General features: G+C 38.2%; 1 protein-coding gene across 4 annotated transcripts in view; it reads right to left on the reverse strand.

The window, feature by feature from the left end:
- Positions 1–4,782: 4,782 nt before the first annotated feature.
- ANLN (anillin, actin binding protein) overlaps positions 4,783–26,217 on the reverse strand; it is a 65,016-nt gene continuing 43,581 nt past the window's right edge. For all 4 annotated transcript variants that reach the window (XM_007981616.3, XM_007981615.3, XM_007981614.3 and 1 more), the window contains 4 exons: positions 19,469–19,555; positions 14,941–15,048; positions 8,763–8,935; positions 4,783–6,088 (listed from right to left, as the gene is read on the reverse strand). In XM_007981616.3, coding sequence (XP_007979807.2) covers positions 5,965–6,088; positions 8,763–8,935; positions 14,941–15,048; positions 19,469–19,555 — 492 coding nt within the window. In that variant the 3' untranslated portion in view covers positions 4,783–5,964. The remainder of the gene's footprint in view (positions 6,089–8,762; positions 8,936–14,940; positions 15,049–19,468; positions 19,556–26,217) is intronic.

Below are 26,217 nucleotides of genomic sequence, written 5' to 3' on the forward strand. Positions count from 1 at the left end.
TACTTAATGTGTATACACAGGGGCATTCAGAATGAAGACACAAAAATACCAGAGAAATTGGCCATTTTTATGTTTAGGTTCAACAAAGCATTGACCGCTGTGTAGAAGTTGGACAAAAAGGGTAGATCTAATGCGAATAGACTGTGCAGGGAAAGCCAGCAAGGCTTGTCTAGATTCTTCTTGGCATCTCTGAGCCGCGTTCCTTCCTTCTGGGTGTGGAGCAGGACCCTTTCTGGAATGAGGGTCTCATGACCTACACTCAAACAAGGTAGGTCAGATCATTTCTTTACGGCCAGTTTTACACAGAAAGGCAAAGGGAAAGTTAGAGAAACATGTTTAGGTTTTGTGGCTGGCTTTAGAGAAAAGAGGTTGTTGTTTCTACAACTCACCGTGGGGAAGAGGGGCTCTAGTTTCCATGGCTATCCCTGGCGGAGAATGGGACTGAGACACAGGAGGGTGGGAGAAGATCAGAGAAAAACTCTTGCTTCTGAGACCTTCTTTTTGGAGTATTGTTTTCTGAGTCCCGACAATATCCTTCCCTGAATGTTTTCCCACCAAACTATTGTCCCAGTTAGGTCTTTCTCTTCACAATCCAATATCCTAAAATCTCTATTCGGTCTTCCATTCACTCAATTTTTCATTTTGATTTTATTTTTGAAGTGTTCGTAAGCCCACATATATGAGTGATATATGAAAATACTCTCATTGTAAACATATCAAATACTCTAAAAACAGAGTCAAAGGTCAAAGCATCCCTCCACCCCACACTGCTCCCAACTTTTTCCCCATGTACTTCATGTGGTTTCTTTCACACTTTTATCTATTTATGTGCATCTATGTTACATACATGGTTCCATGTTGTGTGGTATATCCCATTCCCCCATAAGTTGCTCTGGAAAATTTTCCAAGTCAATATATAGATATACACTTGCTTCATTCTTTTTGACCACTACATGGTGTCTTGTAGGAAAAATGTACCAGAATTTCCTGCTAATGGGCTTGCAGATTATTCATTTTTTCACTATTGGTTTCTATTTTTTTCCCTTTAAAAACTGTCTCTAGCCAGGCGTGGGGGCGGGCACCTGTAATCCCAGCTACTCTGGAGGCTGAGGTAGAATTGCTTGAACCAGGGAGACAGAGGTTACAGTGAGCTGAGATCACACCACTGCACTCCAGCCTGTGTGACAGAGACTCTGTATAAACAGATAGATGATAGATAGAAGATGGATAGATGATAGATAAAAACAGTATTGTAATGATCATACTTTTATATATATCTCTGCTCACATGCAAGCTTGTCTGAGAAGTGACTTTTATATATATCTCTGCTCACATGCAAGCTTGTCTGAGAAGTGGGGAGTTAGCACAGCTGGCCTTTGATTTTAGTAAAGGAAATTCCTGGTAAACATCCTAAGAACTGAATCTCCTAGTAAATAGACAAATGGTATTTGCTGAGAGAACTCTTTATCTGTGGAATGTGCTTAGTAGGATATGGCTGGTTAAGGGTTGCTTACAGCAAATAAACTTAGAATTTATGGATTTGTAAGACAAGACTCCTAAGAGAGTCACCAAAACTATACCACCTAGGGTATAAAATGCAATGTTTCCATACCTAAGGCCTCCCTGCTGAGTGAGAGGACCGCAAACCTCCCTTGAGGTCTCATCTATTACCCTGGGCCACAGAGCAGGTGTCTCCTGTGGGAACGAGAGCCTGGGAGGCATGCAGGATGACGCAGGCCTCTCCTTGCTTTGCCAGGACTTTTTGATTCCTTGTGTCCTTGAAACTATGAGGAAAACTTGATATGAGTAAGATCTCTGATGCATGGAAGTCAGATTTGACAATCTGATCCTGCGTGTTAGTAGATTCCTGGAAGTTACCAAGTTGCCATCCAAGCAGTCTGTTTCAGTTTCTATTCCCACCAAGAGCGTAAGTTTCTCAGTAATGTTGGTTATAGTTTCACCACCTGTGGGCCAACAACCCATTGCCATTTAAATCTGTATTTTTATTAGTATTATTTTTACATGTTTGCCGGCTCTTTGAATTTGTGTGTATGCAATTCCTGCTAATACTATTTGCCCCTCTTCTTTAGGTTAAATTTTCTTTTTCTTACTTATTTGAGAAACATCAGAGTGTATGTGGATTCTGGAGTAGACTGAGTGCAAATCCTGGTCTGCCACTTGCTCAACGTGGGGCCTCAGAAAAGTGACCAAAACTTTAGCTTCAGTGCTTATTTGATAAGGTCTTATGAAGATGATCTGAGATACTGCATGTAAAACACCAAGAATAACGCCTGGCACATAGTAAATGCTCACAGCCAGCCAGTCATAGGAGCTCTTTTGTTTTTCTTTTACCTAATTCCCAATGCGATAACAATGAACCACTTGTTGGTTCTTTTTATTTTTTTAATTTTGGGTTTTTTTTTTTTTTTCAGAGACAGGGTTTCGTTCTGTTGCCCAGACTGAAGTGCAGTGGTGTGATCACAGCTCACTGTAGTCTTCACCTCCTGGGGTCTAGCAATCCTCTCACTTCAGCCTCACAAGTAGCTGAGACTAGTCATGTGCCAACATGTTCGGCTAATTTTTTCATTTTTTTTGTAGAGACAAGGTCTTGCTATGTTGCCCAGGCTGGTCTTGAACTCCTGGCCTCAAGTGATTCTCCCACCTCAGCCTCCCAAAGTGCTGCGATTACAGGCATGAGCCACCACAGCTGCGCAGGAGCTCTTAATGTTTTTGCATATCAATGCCTTATTAAATATCAATGTTATAAATATTCTCCCTTTGTTGCTTAGTGTTTTAACTTTAGACATTTATCAGATTTTTTTAATGCAATCAATTTTGTCATTCTTTTTCTATACAGATTCTCTTGTAACCTGATTTTTTATCAAACCATTTTGTTCAACTGACTGCTCCAAATTTTTTTTTTTTTTTTTGAGACGGAGTCTCGCTCTATCACCCGGGCTGGAGTGCAGTGGCCGGATCTTAGCTCACTGCAAGCTCCGCCTCCCGGGTTTACGCCATTCTCCTGCCTCAGCCTCCCAAGTAGCTGGGACTACAGGCGCCCACCACCTCGCCTGGCTAGTTTTTTGTATTTTTTTAGTAGAGATGGGGTTTCACCATGTTAGCCAGGATGGTCTCGATCTCCTGACCTCGTGACCCGCCCGCCTCGGCCTCCCAAAGTGCTGGGATTACAGGCTTGAGCCACCGCGCCCGGCCTCCAAATTTCAATTCACATTATCTTTGTTCTGCTTTGTGACTCTGTGGTTAGAATCTTTTTTCTTTTTTTTTTTCTTGAGACAGTCTCACTCTGTTGCCTAGGCTGGAGTGCAGTGGCACAATCTCGGCTCACTGCAGCCTCTGCCTTCTGGGTTCAAGTGATTCACCTGCCTCAGCCTCCCAAGTAGCTGGGATTACAGGCACGTGCCACCACATCCAGCTAATTGTTTATATTTTTGGTAGAGACAAGGTTTCACCATGTTGGCCAGGCTGGTCTCAAACTCCTGACCTCAGGTCATCCACCCACCTCAGCCTCCCAAAGTGCTGGGATTACAGGTGTGAGCCACCGTACCCAGTCAAAATATTTTCTTCTTTGGTCTCACCAGACACCATTCTTGTTTTTCCTTCATAGAAGACAATCATTAGACTTGTCTTTTCTACTGTCCTGAACAGTGTTCAGGACAGTCGTGGTGGCTCACACCTGTAATCTCAGCACTTTAGGAGGCCAAGGCAGGAGGATCACTGGAGGTCTGGAGTTCAAGACCAGCCTGGCCAACATAGTGAAACCCTATCTCTACTAAAAATACAAAAATTAGCTGGGCGTGGTGGTGCGTGCCTGTAATCCCAGTTACTTGGGAGGCTGAGGCATGAGAACCACTTGAACCTGGGAAGCAGAGGTTGCAGTGGGCTGAGACTGTGCCACTGCACTCCATCCTGGGGGAGAGAGTGAGACTCTGTTTCAAAAAATAAAGAACAGTGTTCCTTTTTTTCTTTCTTCTCTTCCCACATCATATTCCCTGGATGATCTTATTCACTCCAATAGTTTCAACAATCCCCCTTAGGCAGATGACACTGAAAATCTTCAGGTGACATTTTCTACTGTTTACGGAGTATTTCTAGCTTGAGGTCCCACAATCACCTTAAACTAAATTTCTTCTAAAGTTGAATTTTATAAATACTATCTATATATTAAGATGATCTCTAAGGAATACTGTTATACTTTTTAACTTACAATAAATGGTATGTATAGAATATTTTTATGAACAAAAGAATATAAATATTTCTATGCAACATGTGTGGTGTCCTCTGGCAGGACATAAACATTGGTAAAAGTAGTTATGACAGTGGGAGAAGACTTGCTTTTTAACTTTACCTTCTTTGTGCATTCTGAATTTTGTACCATGCTTTTGTGCCCTTTGAAGGCCTACTCAAAAATAAATGCAAGTCTATAAATAAATACAAGGGACCTTCTCATCAGTCCCATCAAACCTATTCCCTGTCTGGCTGATGATATCACTCATCCATTCAGTATCTGCTAAAGACTTGGGAATTATACTCCCTCTCCTCAAATGCACATCCAATTACCATATTCAGTTGAAATGCCTCAGAAATAGATCCTTCATTCACTTATGCATTCAAGAGCGGCCCTAAGAACACACAATAAGCCAAACTGGGTAGAGAGAAAAAGATGGATGAGACATTGTCAGCACAGTACCCACAAGAAGCTCCCAGCCCAGGGATGCAGAGCAACCATACCACACACTGAAACAGTGCTTCCTAAACAACTGATAACTTTAGACATTTACAGGTATTTATTTGAGTAAGAGCTCATAAAATATATTTTTATAATATACACAAGAAAAAATACATTTGAATGAACAAAAAATAAAATGACAGGAGGTGACAGAATTTAGTGTTTATAAATGAGGTCATAAAGAACTTTAATAATTCAGAGAAGAAATTCAAAGTGTATTTAAAAGTTGAGACCCTGCTTTACAATATTTTATAATTAAAAAAAGGCGTTTAAAGGTGATACGTGACTTAATAATTTTCCAATTTCAAAATGGGTTTCTAGACACTATTGTTCATGAACCAAAAAAAAAAACCAAACAACAACAAAACCCAAACACTTTGGCAAGCAAAGTATTATTAGTCCATAGCAGCTTCATAACAGTTTACTTTTTTAATATAAAGATTTTTCAATTTACACTTGTTGTAGTAGAAAAAACTAATATGCTAAGTCTGTAAGCTATGCAGTAAAAATAATGATCGTAATGAAGCCAGAATTCTATGAAAATGTGCACCACATTGCATATATAGCTGAGTAAATGTAAACCATGTGCTTATTAACTCTTCTATATAAAATATTGAACCCCCAAGTCTCACACATTGCCTCCTATATCCACATCTCTTTTCTGAAGGCAGCTTCACGCTTTAAGCCAATATATATTTGCTATTTGAAAAAGTTCTCATCCTCATCACTAAAAATGTTTCTGTAAAGGCCTTAGACATTTTTTTCAGTACCCTAGTAATAAGACGTATCATCATCAATAAATGATCACAGCCTTTCGAAAAAACTACTGGGATTGGAGAATGGGTTTCTGTCTCCAACCCCTGAAAGACGTTGCTGTTTCAAGACCTACAGCTCCAAGAAGACAACTCAGAGTTTCTTACTTTTAAAAAAATATTGTCATGAATAACTGAATAATTAGATTTCCAGGAAAATGAGGCTTTTAAATTAAGATTTAGCAAAATCAACTATAATGTATTTACTTCTACTCATTGATGAATGACAGAAATCAGTTAAAGTTTTACAAACAAAAGATATAAATACTGCATAATACATAGTGAATATTGGCACAAACCCTTTCATACTTAAAGCATAAAATGCAATCAGTAAATCTGATGCTCTTAAGTGTATTTCTTAAGATGACATCAAAAAACCTCTAGATAGCATGGAAATTTCCCAGTTTAAGGCTTTCCAATAGGTTTGTAGCAAGCATCAGGTTGCCAGAGGCGAATATCAACAAGAACTTGATTGAGTTTTTGCATCCAGAGATCCCGCTCTTCTTTAGTATCTGCAGACAGCCAGTTCCTACAGGAACAAACAACCAAAGAGGTCAGAATTCTTCTCCCCCCATTCCATACCCCCATTTACTCTTGCTAGGGAAAAAAATAACTAAATAAACCAGTAAATGAATTACCTTTAACCACCTTTTATAGATGCTAATCCAGAGCCACTTAGTGAGGTGCATCTCCAAATAAAACAGAGGAAAATTATCCCCAGTTTGGTTAACTGATGCTAACTTACACTAATTACACTTGGTAAAGGATGGTGTTTCCAACAGGTGTTTTATACAGGTAGTGTGTGGCCTGGGTAACCTGATGGTATAGGACACCCACTGAGTATGGGCAACTTCTCAGCAAGAGCACCGAAGGCCTGAATATAGGCACTCCCTGAATATGGGCACTCCTAATATAATCTTCAGAGTCAGGTTCCCCAACAGCTGCAATCACAGACTCATGATCCTTCACCTGGCTCTACAGGTAATATTATTTTGCACTGTCTCCCATTAGATTTATCCTACTATATTAGTAGAACATGGTATTTATAACAAACTATCTAAAGATCCTAAGACTTTGTCTATCCTTACCTCTCTGTCCATATTAGGAATATTTTCCTTGCATCCATATTTAGTTACAAGTTAAATGAATAACTAGTTGACGGGGCAGGCCAGAGTAAGGAAGGGGGGATTCCCTAACTCATAGCCCGAACATCCTTCTAGGGAACGGCCAGCCATTAGGTTTTTACATTGCACTCATTCTACAACTTTATAAGTTCTCCCCATTAGTACTAGAAATGGTGTAAATATGAATAAGTGGAGTTTATCACCTTCTAGTAGTCAATGAAGAAAGTACTGCACTTATAATAGCCACCACTTGTTAAGCTCATTCCATGTACTCGAAACTGTGCTAAGTGTGTTTTACTCATTCATCTCTATTGTCTGAAGTCTCTGTGAACCTATTCTGGTTCAAGAGGCTTAAAACAACAAAAACAAAAACAAAAACAAAAACTAAAACTCTATTGTCATTGTCGAGTTTATCTTTCCTTTTTGACACAGAAGATTTCAGAGGGCCAGCAAAGTTAAGTGACCTGCCATGGTTACATTTGATGAGTCAGGATTTAAACTTAAATCTGTTGACCTCAAAGCTCCACTGTAACTACTGCCTCCCCATGTGGTAAAACATTCTGGTTTCAATGTGTACTCTCTGTTTTGAAGTATGCAGTAGAGATTAGAAGATAAATTGTTAGCATTGACAGCAAACTTAGTTAGTAGAAATGAAAATGAGGTACATTAAATTCAAGTAAAAGGCCTAAGTCCAAAAGGCCCAAGGTCCTGTAAGGAAACAGTTCAGTGAGGCAAAGGAGAATGCAGAACTGCAGAATGTTTATATTCTCACCATCAAAAAAGTTAAATAAAATTTAGGCCACCAAGCAAAGCTGAAGACTCAGCCAAGACTGAATTGAGAATGTACCACCCTCATATGCTTGAGCGAAGGGTACCTATCCAAGTTATAATTTTATAGTAAGAAAGACCACAAGTAAATGAGGCACAGAGTAATTAAAGCAACATGTAATCTGGCTATTTTTTTTTTTTAATCACAGGGGAAGGTCTACAGAGAAGTCTAAGAGAGTTTATGCAACCAGTGAAAAATAAGGTTATACAAAAAATGTGAGTGATATTCAAAATGGCTGAAGTGGGCTGCTGTGGTCAAGAACTATCTGGATACTGCACTTTGGTTGGTTCCTCCACTGACCATGGCCATGGACAGGTCACTATCAAACAAAATGATTAGAAATCCATTTTGCCTGTCCTGCCCTGTCTGATTCCACCACTGCATAGAAGACCCCTGAAAGAATGAGTTAAAATGAATAAATCTGAAAGTAATCTAGACATCAAAATTTTCCAACAAATGGGTCTTCTATCTAGCTATTTTAAAACAAATTGGCAGTCTCTGGGCAACTTTGTTCTACTTTAGTATTGTGTCTCCTGGCTGTAGCTTTCTAATATTTTCACATTAGAAACTCATAAAGGTAGTCCTACCAATCTCCCTCCATCTGCAATATCCAGCAACAGCCTAATTACTAAAGATCTTACCAAATTCTAACTTTTGTACCTAATGACAACTCTGTACACTGAAGTTGGTCTTCAAGCTTCTCTTAGGCATCCAAGCAAAGAAACCTATCTCAGAATCTTAGCAATAAGCCTTTGTATCTTACACTGGAGCTCAGGGTTAATTAAAAAAGGGGTACCCCCAAAAGTTTTATTCTGTTAATCTCCATCCAGAAATTTGCAGAATAGAATGAGATTGTTTTTGTGAGTCATCTGATTGCATGAGGTTATTCTGGGAATGGAAGGAAGGGATGTGTAAAGTCTCTTTGAATAATGCTTGACTCCTCAACTACGCATGAAGTCTTTAAACTTACCCCAAAGATTATCTAACTGCCATGAAAATGCCTCAACTGTGAGCATACTGGAAAACATTAGCTAAGATACGACCTGAGTATTATACTTTCCTTAACTATGTTAATTTAGTTATTATAGATGGTTCACTTACTGCTTTGTGTGTGTTTTGTTTTCTCACTAAGGCTGTGCCCTTTTCAACATCAAGGACCATCTCTGATATTTCTTAGTGGTAAGTACATAGTGTACATAGTGGGCAATCAATTGCTTAGTTGATCGAAATATTTATAGGCCAATACATACTTGGTGACACAGAGTGTGTCCCTGCATTGGCTGACAAGAGTCTCTCGGTCATCTTCTCTTTGTGGTCGGACAGTAATTAATTCAAAAGTGTTGCGTCTTGCACAAAATTCTCTGTTGGCTGGTTCTATCTGACGACTGGTACAATTAGCCAGATTTATCCTTCCTATGGGATTCTTTAAAAACAAATTAAGAGAAATCAGTAGAAAATAAGACTAAGTCAGTAAGTATTAAGCAGCATTTAAGTTGGTACAAATTAAAATTAAAATTAAAAAGCTATTCATTTAAAAGTTAAAATTTAGTTACGCTGGGCTTAGAGAAACATATTTAACATTTATTATTGTTCCTAGCTAGACATAAAAATAAAACCCAAAAATATCAACTGGTAGCTCTTGCCAGCTATCCTAAAAAGCACTTTATTATGGTGAACTTCAAATAAAAAATACAAACAACAGTATAATGAGCCCCAGGTACCAAAACCAGCTATAACAATGAGAAACACACCCAACTGCCTGTTATCTGTAACTTACCCACTTCTCCCCTTTCTATAAAAGGAAACCTAGACATTGGATTTCATGTGCAAATATTTCTTTATATATCTATAAAAGATAAGGGCAGGCAATTGCCCTGGATTGTTGGTAGCCATGAATTCCTATGACACAAGTCAAAGTGGAGGAAAACATTCACGAGACCAAATGGTCCTGAAAATGGGAAAAGAAACACATATAGGCACACATGAGCCAACAGCCAATAAGTGTGTCAACTCTATTAGAATTTTAAAAAATAAAAATAGAATACACCATTTTAAAATCTTAGATTGGCTAAGTCTGGAAAAAACAGTAACAACCTCTGTTAATTGGTTAGGGAGTGAGTAACACAGATTCTTATGCATCACTGGTGAAAGTATAATATGATCTATTACTGGTAGGCAACTTGATAACAGTAATCAAAAACCATTAACAATGAGCATTTTCTGATCCTACAGTTCCAACTAAATTTATCCTAAGTATATAAATATGTACACACAGATTCTAATATGTGTAGTCACTGTTTTTTCATAATAGCAAAAAATTCTAAACAAATTAAATGACAGTAATACGGAACTATTTAAATAAATCATGGTATTGTTTCCAGCAAATATGATACATTAAATAGTCTGAAAGTCCTCTCATTATATAAGCCGCCAAATGCTAGATAATTAAATTGACAAGAAGTAGAAAAATCCTTCAAAGGTCAAAATCAATGAGCAAAGGAGAATGAAGAATATTAAGCTAGTCTGAAACCCTGACTTCCCTTGGGGCATTTGCCAACACTAAGACCTGCAACCTAGAAATGACAGAATATAAATTCTGGTATTTGTTTTAAAACACCCTAGCAAAGCAACAAAACAAAACAAAACAAAAATGCATGCGTGTTGTGGGGAGATAAATGAAACCTGAAAATGAATAATTAATTAAGCTGGAAGTTCATTATACTATTTTTTCTTTGTGTACATTTGAACATTTTCAATTATAAAATGCAAAACAGGGCTGGGTGCAGTGGCTCATGCCCGTAATCCCAACACTTCAGGAGGCGGAGACGGGTGGATCGCTTTGAGCTCAAGAGTTTGAGACCAGCCTGGCCAACATGGTGAAACCCCATCTCTACCAAAAATACAAAAATTAGCCGTGTGTGGTGGTGCTTGCCTGTAGTCCCAGCTACTCCAGAGGCTGAGGCAGAGAATCGCTTGAGCCCAGGAGGCAAAGGTTGCAGTGAGCCGAGACCGCTCCACTGCACTCCAGCCTGGGTGACCGAGTGAGACCCTGTCTCAAAAAAAAAAAAAAAGAAAAAAGTGAAACATTCTGGGAATGGAAGGAAGGGATGTGTAAAGTCTCTTTGAATAATGCTTGACTCCTCAACTACGCATGAAATCTTTAAACTTAACCCAAAGATTATCTAACTGCCATGAAAATGCCTCCACTGTGAGCATACTGGAAAACATTAGCTAAGATACGACCTGAGTATTATACTTTCCTTAACTACGTTAATTTAGTTATTATTGATGGTTGTATCTGTATGTATATTTCCATGAGGTGACGGCGGTGGGTGTGTGTGTGTGTGTGTGTGTGTGTGTGTGCGCGCGCGCGCGCGGTGTAAGGAAAAAGCAAGGACCAAGAAGAGTCATACAGTAGCCCCCGCTTATCCATGGTTTCACTTTCCATAGCTTCAATTACCCACAGTCAACCATAGTTAAAAAATATTAAAAGAAAAATTATAGAAAAACTATTCATAAGTTTTAAACTGCATGCCATTCTAAGCAGCATGATGAAATCTCCTGCCATTGCACCTGGTATATGGATCCTCCCTTCATCCAGCGTATCCACGCTGTACCCGCTACCTGCTCAGCAGTCACTTAGCAGCGTTCTAAGATCAACTGAAATCGACATCATCCTGCCTAACACGGTGAAACCCCGTCTCTACTAAAAAAATACAAAAAATTAGCCGGACATGGTGGTGGGCGCCTGTAGTCCCAGCTACTCGGGAGGCTGAGGCAGGAGAATGGCGTGAACCTGGGAGGCGGAGCTTGCAGTGAGCCAAGATCGCATCACTGCACTCCAGCTTTGGCAACAGAGCGAGACTCTGTCTCAAAAAAAAAAAAAAAAAAAAAAAAAGATGAACGGCTATAGTATGCAGTGCTTGTGTTCAAGTAGCCCCTATCTGACTTAATAAGGTCCCCAAAGTACAAGAGTAGATACGCCAAAGACAAATCATAAAGTGCTTCCTTTATGTGAAAAGGTGAAAGTCTTCAACTTAATACGGAAAGAAAAAAATCGTATGCTGAGGTTGCCAAGATCTACACAGTAAGAATAAATCTTCTATCCATGAAATTGTGAGGAAAGAAAAAGAAATTCATGCTAGTTTCGTTATCGCATCTCCAACTGCAAAAGTTACCACCACAGTACATGGTAAGTGCTTAATTAAAATAGAAAAGGCATTAAATTTGTGGGTGTAACACATCAACAGAAGCGTGTTGTGATTGATGGCAGCTGGGTCTGGTACTTATCCATGGTTTCATGCATTCACTGGTGGTCTTGGAACGCATCCACTGAGGATAAGGGGGAACTACTATACATTACTGCGTAAGTTAGGAGACCTGCCTTAGCAGACATTAAGATTTATTTTAAAGCTATGGTCATTGAGATTGGGATAGGGAAACAAACCAAAGGAAACATAACAGTGAGCCTAAAAATAAACCTACACATATAACGACATCTTGATACACATGAGAAATGGCATTGTGGATCAGTGAATGATATAGTTTGGATATTTGTCTTCACCCAGATCACATGTTGAATTGTAATCCCCAGTGTTGGAGGTGGGGCCTAGTGGGAGGTGACTGGATCACGGGGGTGGATTTCTCAAGAAATCCCCTTGGTGCTGTCCTCAAATAGTGAATGAATTCTCACATGAATTGATTGTTTAAAAATGTATGGTACCTCCCTTTGCTCGCTTGCTTGCTCACTCATGCTTTTACCATGTGATGCACCTGCTCCCACTTCACCTTCCGCTGTGAGTAAAAGCTCCCTGAGGCCTCCCCAGAAGCTGAGCAGATGCCAGTGTCATGCTTCCAGTATAGCCTGCAGAACCAGGAGCCAATTTAAAAATTACCCAGTCTTGGGTATTTCCTCATAGCAATGCAAGAATGACCTAACACAGTGGGGAAAGAACCAACCATTCAATGATGGTGGCACAACTGGTTATCCAGGTGAAAAAAAAAAAAATCAATTCTAGGGAAATTAAATATGAAGTATAAAACTTTATAACTTTAGAAAGAGGTATAAAAGAAATCTTTGACTCCAGGATAAGGATAGTTTCTTAAATTAGACCCTAAAAAGCACAAAGCAATAGACTGGCAGGTCTGATTACCTTAACATTAGAAAAGTCTGTGCATAAAAAGACACTAAAAAGATAAATTAAAAGATATGCCAAGCCTAAGACTAGGGAAATATAATTGCAATGTATCAAAAAATATTAAAATGAATAATATATAGACAATCAGTTCATAGGAGAGAAAATATAAATGGCCATACACACTCTTATGCTTAGAAAAGATACTTAGTCTAGTAATCAAGAAGACACAAAAATTTTTAAAATAAGAGTACATTTCACATCAATCATACTGATGGAAGTTTAAAAGGCTGACATATGATGTGTTGGTGGGAATATGAAAAGCTGAGAACTCTCAAATACTCCTGGTGGGAATGGAAAATCGTTCAACCACTTTGGAGACTCATTTGACAAAATCAAGTTGTAGATGTGCAAACCCTACAACCCAGCAATTCTGCTACTAGATAACATTCAAAAAAGAACTCTCATCCATGTGTACAAGAAACTAAATCTTCCTGCATGTGGGCTGTAAAAGGTACAAACCAAAACAAAATAAGAAGAAAGTGAATCACAGCAGCATTGTCTGTATACAACAATTTAGAAATAATCTAAGGGTCTCTAAACAGGAGAATGGATAAATTGTAATGTGTTCTTACAAAAGTATACTATACAGAGAAAAGGGGACACACTAAAGCTACATATACCACCCTAGACAAATTTCACAAACCATACCGACCCAAAAAAGGCAAGTTGCAGAATGATACATACAGTATGTTATTATCTGTATAATGTTTAAAAACATGCAATTGCAGCAACATATATTGCTTATATACACGTACAGGTTAAATATCCAAAATCTGAAAATCTTGAAATCTGAATTGCTCCAAAATCCAAAACTTTCTGAGAGTCAACACGATGCTTAAAGGAGAAATGCTCATTGGAGCATCTCAGATTTTCGATTTTTGGATTAGGAGATAATTAACTGGCAAGTATAATGCAAATATACCAAGACCTGAAAAAAAATCCCAAATCTGAAACACCTCTGAATCCCAAGGATTATGAATAAGGGATATTCAATCTGAATAATAAAACTTTAAATAAGTGCATGGGAACAATAAACAAGTTTAGGATAGTGGTTATCTCTGCAGGAGAGAGAATTATATGGGGAGCTTCAACTGGAATAATAACACAGAGGTTGATGAAATTATTTTATGCCCTTTTGAATGTCTCCAACATTTCACAATAAAATTTTAAAATATTAATAATTGTAATGACTACAGTGTAACACACATAGCTATCCAAAGCAGCATTATAGACTTATCTTTACTGATAACGAAAGACGTTAGAATATTTTATCAAGTAAAAAATCAGATTATAAAAAGCATGCTTTTCCTTTTAAAAAGATTCATAAATGAATAATTATTATATATTATACATTTTTAAAGTTTGAAAAGATATCTAACCAAAATATGAGCAATAGCTATGTCTGTTATGGATGATTTTCTTTTTAATTCTGCTTATTTCTATTTTCCAGTTTGGGGATAATAAATAATCTTACTCGGGCAATAATACTAACTTCTTTAAAAACATGATAAAATTTATTACACAAAATCCTATTGTTAAATTTTAGAAACAAAATACAAACCACTGTTCCTGTGGGTGGGTTTCCATTGCTGTTTTACCCTAACTAATAAGATAAAAATTAAATTTAAAACATTTCCAACTTCAAATGTCAACAAAAAATATAATTAAACATCCAGTAGAAAAGAAGGAAAAATATACATGTTAAGCCATTTTAAGAGTGGTCAAATTACAGGGAATGGATAGGATATAAAAATTGTAAAGGTATATCACACACACACACACCTACAACAAAAACTTTTTTTTTGAGGTGGAGTCTTGCTCTGTAGCTCAGGCTGGAGGGTCGTGGTGTGATCTCGGCTCACTGCAACCTTGGCCTCCAGGATCCAAGCGATTCTCCTGCCTCAGCCTCCTGAATAGCTGGGATTACAGGCACCTGCCACCACACCCAGCTAGTTTTTGTGTTTTTAGCAGAGACAGGATTTCACTATGTTGGCCAGGCTGGTCTCGAACTCCTGACCTCAGGTGATCTGCCCGCCTCGGCCTCCCAAAGTGCTGGGATTACAGGCATGATCCACTGTGCCCGGCCAACAAGAACATTTTTAATGGCTTAGTGAGTACATAAAAGGGTTATTAATTTGGGTGAGTGATAGGGGCCAGAGGGAACATTTGCATGAACACTACATGAAAGTCAATCAGGGCTTTCACCACTAAACAGTACTATTTAAATTACCTTTCGTTTCTCATCATCTGGATAAGTCCAATAAGATATACAGTTTCCAGAAAGAACACACCATCTTCGATGCCAGGCACCAAAACCACTAACATCTTCAAATATGGTCTGGAAAAGTCAATTGAAATGCTGGCTTTAGAAAATTGAGGAAAATGTCCTACCAATGAAATGCTGATTCTGTATGCTAACTGTAGTATGTTGACATATTTCATATCTCAAAATCTATCTGTATGATTTTTTTATCATGTCTTTTACCTTAGTAATGAAAATCACTGATTATTCATATCAGAAATTTTCTTCAACATCATCTACAAGCATTTAAGAACATTCAGATATCAACCCTAAATTAAATACTTCTACCTAATCTTAGATTTTTGAAAAGTGTAGTGTCCCTAACGAAATGCTCCTTAAACAACAGAAATGCCTCAAGTGTTGGAGAATTAATAATATAAAATTACCATACCTTATATATTTTAAAAAACTAATGATAATATATTAAGTTAAACCTATCTTAATATGCAAGACAGGCATTTAATCTTTATTTAGGAGATCAAGTTTTCTAACAGGATTAGAAAAGAGTTAGCTTATGATCACAGGCCTTGGTCAATAACCATGATAAACATCACAACTCCAAGTCCACTGCTGAACCGTGAGACCCGCTTGAAGTGGTGCCTCCCTGCAGTCAGGGGTTTGTCCTTAGGAATGTTACTTATATTCTAAAGGTAGGCCAGGCAGTAGTGTTGGCTAGAAACAGGATTCCAGAATAGGCAACTAATAACATCTGGTTTTGTTCCACGGAAGCACTTCCACTTAAACAGTGTAAGTAGAAGCTAAGAGTTTTTCTCTCACTACTTTTTAGCTATAGTCATAAAAGAGCCCTAACTGATATAAAAGCCCTCACTTTTAATTTAAAAAAAAAAAAAAAAAAAAAAAAAAGGGCCGGGTGCAGTGGCTCACGCCTGTAATCCCAGCACTTTGGGAGGCTGAGGTGGGTGGATCACGAGGTCAGGAGATCGAGACCATCCTGGCTAACACGGTGAAATCCCGTCTCTACTAAAAATACAAAAATTAGTCGGGCGTGGCAGTGAGTACCTGTAGTCTCAGCTACTTGGGAGGCTGAGGCAGGAAAATGGCCTGAACCCGGGAGGCGGAGCTTGCAGTGAGCCAAGATCGTGTCACTGCACTCCAGCCTGGGCAACAGAGTAAGTCTTCGTCTCAAAAAAAAAAAAAAAAAAACCATAAAAAAATTAAAAAAACATCATTCATCTAGGAACTTCTGTGTTAAAGAACAAAGCAAGGTAAAAACATAACAATGATGTAGATCAGGGACACTTCTATAAGGGCCAGAGAGTAAATATTTTAGACTTTGGGCCATACGGTCCCTGCCACAGCTACTCAGCTTGGCTGCTGTGGCACAGAAGCAGCCACAGATGCTAAGGAAGCAGATCAGCCTATGTTCCAATGAAAGACTATAAAAACAGGCAGTGAGGCCTGCTGTGCTGCCCTCTGATACAGATGATCCAAAGGCATCTTTGCATTTGATTTTCGATTACCTTCATATCCCAACTTTACTTTTCTGATTGTTGAGAAGCTAAGAATAAACTAGTATTACTTGGTTGTTGCTGTGAGGGACCATTCTAAGTATATCTTTAAATTATCTCAACTACTCCTTACTCCAACCTTATGACAGTAGGATATACACACTCTTCTCAATTCACTGTTTTATGTAAATTTCCCAAAAGGTGGCTTGAATTAGGAGTCTAATTTCTGGTCATGATGTGTGGGAGCAAATGTTACCAAGCTAGATTGAAACTTCAGATTAATTAGCTTGCTCCAACCATATGCTCTCCTGCCTCACCTTTTTCCTCCTCCCCTAATGCTTCCATTTTCCTCCCAAAGCAGCCTTTTTCTAGGCAATCCTGCTCACAGCTCCCCAAGGAAGAAAGAAAGGAATCTTGTTATTTCAATCTCAAGCACGAAAGTTAACAGAAATCACTCACCAGCTCCCTCCTGTGTTAACGTTCACCTTTTACATCATAAAGGTAATAAACAGACAAGGTAACTTTAGATAAACAAGATTAACACCAGCTATTATGACATCCTACTATAATCAGAGAAGAATAAGGACAGCCTTTTCATTCCTATAGCTGAGGAAACAGAGGGCCAAGGAAATTAACTGACATCACATAGACCGCAAAACTAGAACCTTCTGGCTGCCAAACCGGAGCGCCGCCTCTTGTTGCTCCTCAGTGGAGGCACAGCTAGCTTGGCACCCTGTTGAAACCACTTACCTGTCTCTGGTTGGAGTCGCCCTCTTCCAGGGCAGCCCTGGCACATCCTCACACAGGAAGCTGAGCTGAGGAGCTTTCATTTCCATTACTACCTCTAATTTTTTATAGGGGGTAGAGGCAATTAAAATGCAATGTTTAGGCAGAGGACAGAAGTTATGTCGGGGAATCCAGAGCTCTTTCTTACTAGATTTCTATAAGTATGGATGTGAGAATGGGCTATAGAATTCAAGACAGAGTAAACTTGAAGAGCTCTAACAAGTTCGTTAAGAGCCCAGTTAAAAAATTAATTAGGTGAGACGTTATATGCAAATGGACGAGCTACCTTAACATAGCCTACCCATTGCTAAAGGCATCTACAATAAAATATAATGTTTACATGAAAAGAAAAGGTCGTTAGGCAAATACTGCCTTCAAGTCAGAAATTTACATGCTTTTCCAAGACTACCTAGTGCCACCTGCTGGATTTACATGTGATAAAACCTAATAAGGAAGGAAAAAATACTATTAATAAGTAGCAATTCCCAATCCTTGGGAAGTTGGCTTCAGTTACTCAGGCCACCGGGCTTTCCTTACTATCTAGCTCTTCTTTCTGAACTTTTGACAGCAGTTACAAACTGACTTGTAACATCCCTTGCATCATTCCAGTTCTTGCTTCATAGAGAATACCAAAGCAACAGGATTTTCTCCACTTCTTGTACCATACTCACAATCTTCTATGCGTTCTACACACATACTTTCTTCCTCGCATCATGAGAATACTGTAATTCTGTATCAAATAAATCTGTGAACTGTGGCTTGGGCTTAATTCTCCCCATTCTCATGACCTTGCTCTATGAATTACCCTATAAGCCCTAGTTCAGGTCCTCCATGGCCTCTATCTTCAATCTCTTTGGCCCTATCAGAAGCTACCCATCTACATTTAAAGCCACTTATGTCTCTCTCATCTTAACAAAATGTTGACAAAATCCTCCTTTCAACCTACATACCTCTGCAAGCACAACACCCTTCTCTCCTTACTCCTTCACTGCCAAAGTGTTTCCAAGAGTTTCCAAGCTCCTGTGCTCATTCCTCATCTCCCACTCACTCTAGACCCATTTGCAGTCTAGCATCTGCCCTCACCTGCGCCAGAATGATCACCCGATAGTAAGTCCTACAGTCCTTAACAGAATGAATCTGATCTAACTTAACCACTCCCTCCTTTCCATGTTCTCTTCTATTGGCAACCATGATGCTAGATTCTCTGTTTCTCTCCCTGCAGTCTCCTCTGAGGCTTCCCTCCTTCCATCCGTCCTTTCAATGCTGGCACTCCTCCAGTGAGTTGGCTCTGCTTCCCTCACTTGCCTTGGGCTTCCCCATGCTGCAGATATCCACATCTTTACCTCTACTAAATGTCTGTCTTGAGCTCCAAACCCAGAACTTTCACACATGTTTCCAGGCATCTAAAATTCAAATCATGTAAAACTTAACTCATTAAAATTTCCCACATCGGTGGGAACTGACTAGTCTTCTTTGGGGTTGTCATTCTCCAATCTGCTTTCCACATTGGTCAGAATGATTTTCTCAATCCCAAGTTGAATAATTTCTTCCACTTAAAATCCTATAAGAGCAACTCACTGACTCCAGTATAAAGTCCAAATTCTTTAAAAGGCCCTTGAACTCTTGTCCCATTTCCCTAACCACACTTTCCTCCTCATTCCCCACCTGCCAATCACACGCATGCACTCAAACTCTAAGCTCTAGCTATCCTGAAATACCTTCCACTGTCTGCATGTGTCATCCTTCTTTTCTTTGGGTAGCAGTGACAAAGAAGGGCCCTTTAAGGCACTGTACATTCTCCCCCTATCTAGAACACTTCTCCCCTTTCTCCCTGATTAACTTACTCAGTTTAGAAATTACTTCTCTCAGCAGTTCCCTTTATCCCACCCCACCCACAGTCAAGACCTAATGTCCCACCAATTGATAGCGATGCACTGTTTTCTCCTATTAGAGTATTACATTGTGTTTGTCTGTTTATTTGTATTTCTCTCTTCTAAACTAAAAGCTCATGAGTAGAGGAATTATTTTTTGTGGTCTTTTACATTCCAACGGCAGCACAGTGATTGGCATATAAAGGACATGCAACAAATCTTTATTGAACCAACTTGTCACTTAATCACAAAGGATTTCATTCCTATGGGAAACAAGTCCGTATTTCACAAAACGGAAAAAAGGAAGTTAAAGACTGTGATGTTACTTACTAGAAACCCTCTTTCTTCAACACTGGAATTCACTTGACATTTTATTTTTAAATAAATATGACCTTCCAAAGAAGATAAAAAGGGGACCTGCAAAGAAAACAGGCAAATTATTTGCAAAACAGGTTCAAAGTGTGATTTTTCTTAATAAATCATGTATAAATCATGAACAGAGAATATTACAACTTGAAAACACAGTGTTTTCTAAACTTGGAATATAAAAGGCATGGCCAAAAAGCCATTGGTTCCTTATCAACAAATACTTTTGAAGAATAAATTCATTCAAGGTAAAGCTTGACAAAACCAAAAGCCCTAAGTCTCAAGTTAATGTGAGAAAGAAAACAGAAGACAATACTTGGATTGTTTATCTCCATCAACAGGAGAATATACTCAGTAAAAAACTGGATAAACCAACCTGTAAATTCACAGCATACAATACCATCCAGCAAAAAAGAACAATAAACTGCAGATATGGAAAAGCCAGTCCTTGAATTCATACGGAATTACAAGAGACCCCAAACAACCAAATCAATCTTGAAAATTAAGAACAAAGGCGAAGGAATCATATTTCCCAATTTCAAAACGGAATTCAAAACTTTGGTAATCAAAGCAGTGTGGGCTGGCTGGACATAGTAGCTCATGCCTGTAATCTCAGCACTTTGGAAGGCCAAGGAGGGGGGATCACTCGAACACAGGAGCTCAAGACCAGCCTGGGTAACACAGCAAGACCTCGTCTCTATTAAACATGAAAAAATTAGCCAGGTGTGGTGGCACATGTCTGTAGTCCCAGCTACTTGGAAGGCTGAGGCAGGAGGATTGCTTGAATCCAAAAGTTCAAGGTTGCAGTGAGCTATGATCATGGCACTGTTCTCTGGCCTGGGCAAAAGCCAAAACCTTGTCTCAAAGAAACAAAACCAAACAAACCAGTGTGGTGTTGGCATAAGAATAGACATATGGACAAAAGAAATGGAATTGAGACCAGACATAAACCGATGCATCTTGTGGCCAACTGATTTTTGATAAGGATGTCAAGACCATTTAAAGCAGAAGAGCAGCCTTTCCAAAAAATGGTGTGGAGAAAATTAGATATCCACACCCACCAAGAGTCATGGTGGAGCTCCACCTCATACCATTTATATAAATTAAACCCAAATGGATAATATCCTAAGTACGAGAGCTAAAATTATAAAACTCTTAGAAAGGCCAGGCGCGGTGGCTCACGACTGTAATCCCAGCAATTTGGGAGGCTGAGGCGGGTGGACCACCTGAGGTTAGGAGTTCAAGACCAGCCTGACCTTGAAGGGATTTCACCTTCAACATAGTGAAATCCCGTCTCTACTAAAAATACAAAAACTAGCCAACGTGGTGATGCATGCCTGTAATCCCAGCTGCTCGGGAGGCTAAGGCAGGAGAATCACTTGAACCCAGAGGCGGAGGTTGCAGTAAGCGAAGATCATGCCATTGCACTCCAGCCTGGGCAACAAGAGTGAAACTCTGTCTCGAAAAACGTTTAAAAATAAAACTCTTAGAAAAAAACCATAGAGGTAAAGCTTTGTGATCATGGATTTAGCAGTAGATTTTCAGATATGATACCAAAGGCACAAACAACATGAGGAAAAAATAGATAAATTAGACTTTACCAAAATTAAAAACTTTTCATTACAGAGGTTCCACAAAAAAATGAAAAAATAAAACTACCATATAACCCAGCAATCCCACTTCCAGGTATTTATCAAAAGGATTGAAACTGGGTTCTTTAAGTGCTATCTGCACTCTTACGTTCATTGCAGCATTATTCACAATAGCTAAGAGATGGAAATAATCTAAGTGCCCGTCAATAAATGAAGAGACCAAAAAAATGTAGTACATACATATAATATAATATTCTTTAGCATAAAAAAAGGAGATCCTGTCATACGCTACAACATAAACAAACTTTAAGGACATTATGCTAAATGAAATAAGCTAGTCAGAGAAAGAAAAACACTACATGACTCCACTTATCATGAAGTATCTACGTTTGATCTTATCCAAAAGGCTGAAAAGCAACATATGGGCTGGGCGCAGTGGCTTACGCCTATAATCCCAGCACTTTGGGAGGCCGAGGCGGGCAGATCACGAGGTCAGGAGATCGAGACCATCCTGGCTAACACGGTGAAACCCCGTCTCTACTAAAAATGCAAAAAATTAGCCAGGTGTGGCGGTGGGTACCTGTAGTCCCAGCTACTTGGGAGGCTGAGGCAGGAGAATGGCATGAACCCGGGAGGCGGAGCTTGCAGTGAGCCAAGATCGCGCCACTGCACTCCAGCCTGGGCGACTGAGCAAGATTCTATCTCAAAAAAAAAAAGAAAAGTAACATATGAAATCTGTAAAGTAGACAATCTCATAGAAGCAGAAACTAGAGTGGTGGCTGCCAGGGACTGGGAAGGAGAATATGAGGAGCTGCAGTTCCATGAGTATAGAATTTCAGTCATGGAAAATGAAAATTCTATAGATCTGCTATATAACATAATGCTTATAGTTTATAATACTTCACTGTATACTTAAAAATTTCTTCAAAAGATAAATACCATGTATTATTTACCACGATAAAAAAAATTATAAACCTTTGCACATCAAAGTACTTTATCAAGAAAGTGAAAAGACAGTCTATGGAATGGTTTGAAATATTTGCAAATTATATATCTGATAATATCCAGAATATACAAAGAAAACTCTTACAACTCAGTAACAAAAAGACAACCCAACTAAAACAACTCAAACAAACGAAACTAAAAATTTGGCTAAGGACTTGAATGGACATTTCTTCAAAGATACATATTTTGTCTTCCAATAAGCACATGAAAAGACATTTAACATCAACAGTCATTAGAGAAATTCAAATCAAACCTACAATGAGAAACCACTTCACACCCACTAGGATGGTTATAATTTAAAAATAAAACAAACAGAAAATAGACAATGGCAAAGATATAGGAAAATGGGAACCCATATTACTGGTAGAAATATCAAACAGTGTAGATGCTTTGAAAAACAGTTTGGTGGTTCCTAAAAATAATTATCATATGATCCCACAATTCTGTTCCTATGTATATGTACAAAAGAACTGAAAACAAGTCATGCATGCACATGTTCAAAGCAGCTCTATTCACAATAGCCAAAATGCGGAAACAGCCCAAATATCTATCAATGAATGAACAGATAAATGAAATGCTGTATATACATATAATAGAATATTATTCAGCCATAAAAAGAAATGAAGTTCTAATACATGCTACATCATGGATATACTTCTGAAACATTACTCTAAGGGAAATAAGCCAGACATAAAAAGTTACATATTGTATGATGATTCCATTTATATGAAATATACAGAATAGATATATCCATAGAAACCAAATGCAGATTGATGGTTGTCAGGGGTTCGGGGGGAGGGAAGATGGGCAAAGACTGCTTAATGAGTAAGACTTTTTACTTTTAGAGACATAAAAATATTTCAAATTAGACAGGTATTTTGCACAACACTGAATGTACTAAATGCCACTGAATTATTTACCTTAAAATTGTTACTTTGGTTACATTAATTTCATTTCAATACATTATTTTTTGAAAACAATGAACTACTAACATGAACAGCAGCATGAATAAATCTTAAAAACATCATGTTGAGCAAAAGAAATTAGATTCAAAAGAGTACACATTCTTTGATTCTATTTAAATGAAGTTCAAGCCCAGGTATGGTGGCTCACATGTGTAATCCCTGCACTTTGGGAGGCTGAGGCAGGAGGATCGCTTGAGCTCAGGAATTCAAGACGAGCCTGGGCAACATAGTAAGACTCCCCATCTCTATTTTCTTTTTTAAAAGATAAAAAAAAATTAAAAACAATAAATGAAGTTCAAGAACAAGCAAAACAAATCTATGGTGAAAACAGAGATGAGAAGAATGGTTGCCTGTAGAGGTTGGGATTCACTAGATGGGAGTGATGAAAATGTCCCTTATCTTGACTAGGTATTGGTTATATAGGTGTATTCATTTGTTAAAACTCACTGAATGCTACACTTAAGGTGTCTATAATTAACTGAACATAATCTTTTTACAACTACATTGAGTACAATAAATTGAACATATTTAAATATAGGGTTTGATGAATTTTGATATATGTATATTAAAACCCATGAAAACTTGATCACAATCATAATAATGAACATTTTCATCACCCCTCAAAGCTTCCTCCCATAATCCTGCCTCTCTCTATTCCCATCTCCAGGAAACCAATGATACGCTTTCTGTTGCTATAGGTGATTTTTCATGCACGTCATTTTTACACATCAAAAACAAGTGTTTTTTTGTTTTGTTTTTGTTTTTGAGACAGAGTATTATTCTGTTACCCAGGAGGCAGTGGCATGATCTTGGCTCACTGCAACCTCCGCCTCCCATGTTCAAGCGACTCTCGCACCTCAGCCTCCCAGGTTCAAGTGATTCTCGTGCTTCAGCCTCTCCTGTAATCCTGGGGTTACAGGCACGCACCACTACACCTGGCTAATTTTTGTATTTTTAATAGAGATGGGGTTTCATCATGTTGACCAGGCAGTTCTTGAACTCCTGACCTCAAGTGATCCAGCCACCTCGGCCTCTCAAAGTGCTGGGATTACAGGCATGAGCCACCGTGCCTGGCCAAAAAGAAGTATTTTTAAAGAAAAGGAACTTAAACATGTAAGAAAATATTCTTAACAACTTAGCAGAGGAGCAACCTTGCCATAAGCAACAAATTTTGCAGGGAAAAAGAGAAACCAGTTGAGCCTTCAGTGGTTGAGCATGGGCTGAGGTAGACAGGCAGCTCAAGAAGCAGAGGCAGAGCAAGCTCTCCCTACCTGCCAATTCTCCCCAACAGGAATTTTGCTGAGAAGTGATGGTTGAAGATATGTCTAAAAAGCAGAGAGAAATCTTGTAGACATGCAGTACTTAGATCTCAAAGTTCTGCTCAAAGGTGGGGCCTGAAACCATTCTCAAAGCATTTAAAACAAAACTTGAACCAAATCTATTCATAGCCTAACTTCAGCTCAGTTTCTGATTACATAAGAGACCAGTCCCTAAGTCTGAAAGACAGAAGAGCAAGGTATTACCTATTTCAGTCTCTACTGTTCTTTTATAATATAATATCTGGCCTACAATTAAAAAATTACAAGACATGTGAAAAAGTAGGAAAACATGGAACTTATCAAGGGAAAAAAATCCTGTCAATAGCAGATCCACAGATGATCCAAATGTTAGAATTAAAAAACAAAAACGTGTATACAACATTAAAATATTTAGACAAAAAGATGGAGAAAAACTAGTGAGAAAATGGAGAACTTCAGCAGAGAAATTGAAACTGTAAAAAAAGATCCAAATGAAAATTTCAGAACTAAAAAAAAGTCTGAATTTAAAAATTCATTGGCTAGGCTTCACAGACTAGATCACATCAGGAAAAAAACAGGTGAACTTGAAGAATTGATAAATAGAAACCATCAAAAATGAAGCACAAAGAAAAAAGAATTAAATGAAAACCAAAAAGAATGTCACAGACCTGTAGAAAAATAGTCAATAGTCTACATTAACTGGAGTTTCAGAAAGGAGAGAGGAAGGCAGAAGAAATAACTTTAAGAGACAATGGCTGAGTATTTGCTAAGACTCATAAAACAACTAACTACAGATCATAAAGCTCAGTGAAACCAAACAGGATAAATACAAAGAAAACTACACGTAGGCACATTAAAATCAAACCATTAAAAACGCAAAATAAAAAAGCAGAAAAGAATGATGGCTAGCTGACTTCTTATTAGAAACAATTAAAGCCATAAACAATAACATCTTCAAAGAAGTGAAAAGATAAAAACCTGTCAACTTAGCAGTCCCAGTGACAATATCCTTCAGAAATTAAGGCAATATAAAAACATTTCTGGACAAACAAAACCTAGAGATTTCATTTCCAGCAGACCTATATTACAAGAAATAATAAAGACAGTTCTTCTTGACAGGACAACAATCTCAGATGGAATTCTGAATCTACAAGAAGGAAGAACCCCAGAAATAGTAAATATAAGGGCCAATTTATAAAAATATATCTTAAAATTTCTTTTAAAAATTGATTCAAGAGGCTGGGCACAGTTGCTCACACCTGTAACCCCAGCACTTTGGTGGATGGCTTGAGCCCAGGACTTCACGGCCAGCCTGGAAAACACAGCAAGACCCCATCTCTTAAAAAAGAAAAAAACTGATTAAAGAAAAAGTAACAACAGTGCATTGTGTGGTTTATAACAAAGAAGTAAAATATATTGGGATGGGAAAATGAACTATATTGTTGTGAGGTTCATATTGTAAGGTACGTGAAGTGGTGTAACAGTATTTCAAAGCAGACTTTAATAAGGTAAGGATGCATACATTATTTCCTAGCAACGACTTAACAACAACAACAAAAAACCAGGTAATTATAGCTAAAAAATCCAAAAGAGGAGATTAAAAAGGATTACGAAAATACTCAATTAATCCAGAAGAAGGCAGGAAAGGAAAAACAAAGCGGCAAAGAACAGATGAAACAAATAAAAACAAATAACAAAATGGTAGTGTAGGAGTTGGCAAACGTTTTCTGTAACTTATACAGACTGTATACACGGTGCCATTCAGTCAAGAGAAATGTAAACAAATATAAAGATGCACTTTTTGTGAAATACCTTTTGATCTTATATTGAAAATACAATTTTTATGTGCGTGC

Source organism: Chlorocebus sabaeus, chromosome 21 (genome assembly GCF_047675955.1).
Source record: "Chlorocebus sabaeus isolate Y175 chromosome 21, mChlSab1.0.hap1, whole genome shotgun sequence".
Taxonomy (NCBI): Eukaryota; Metazoa; Chordata; class Mammalia; order Primates; family Cercopithecidae; genus Chlorocebus; species Chlorocebus sabaeus.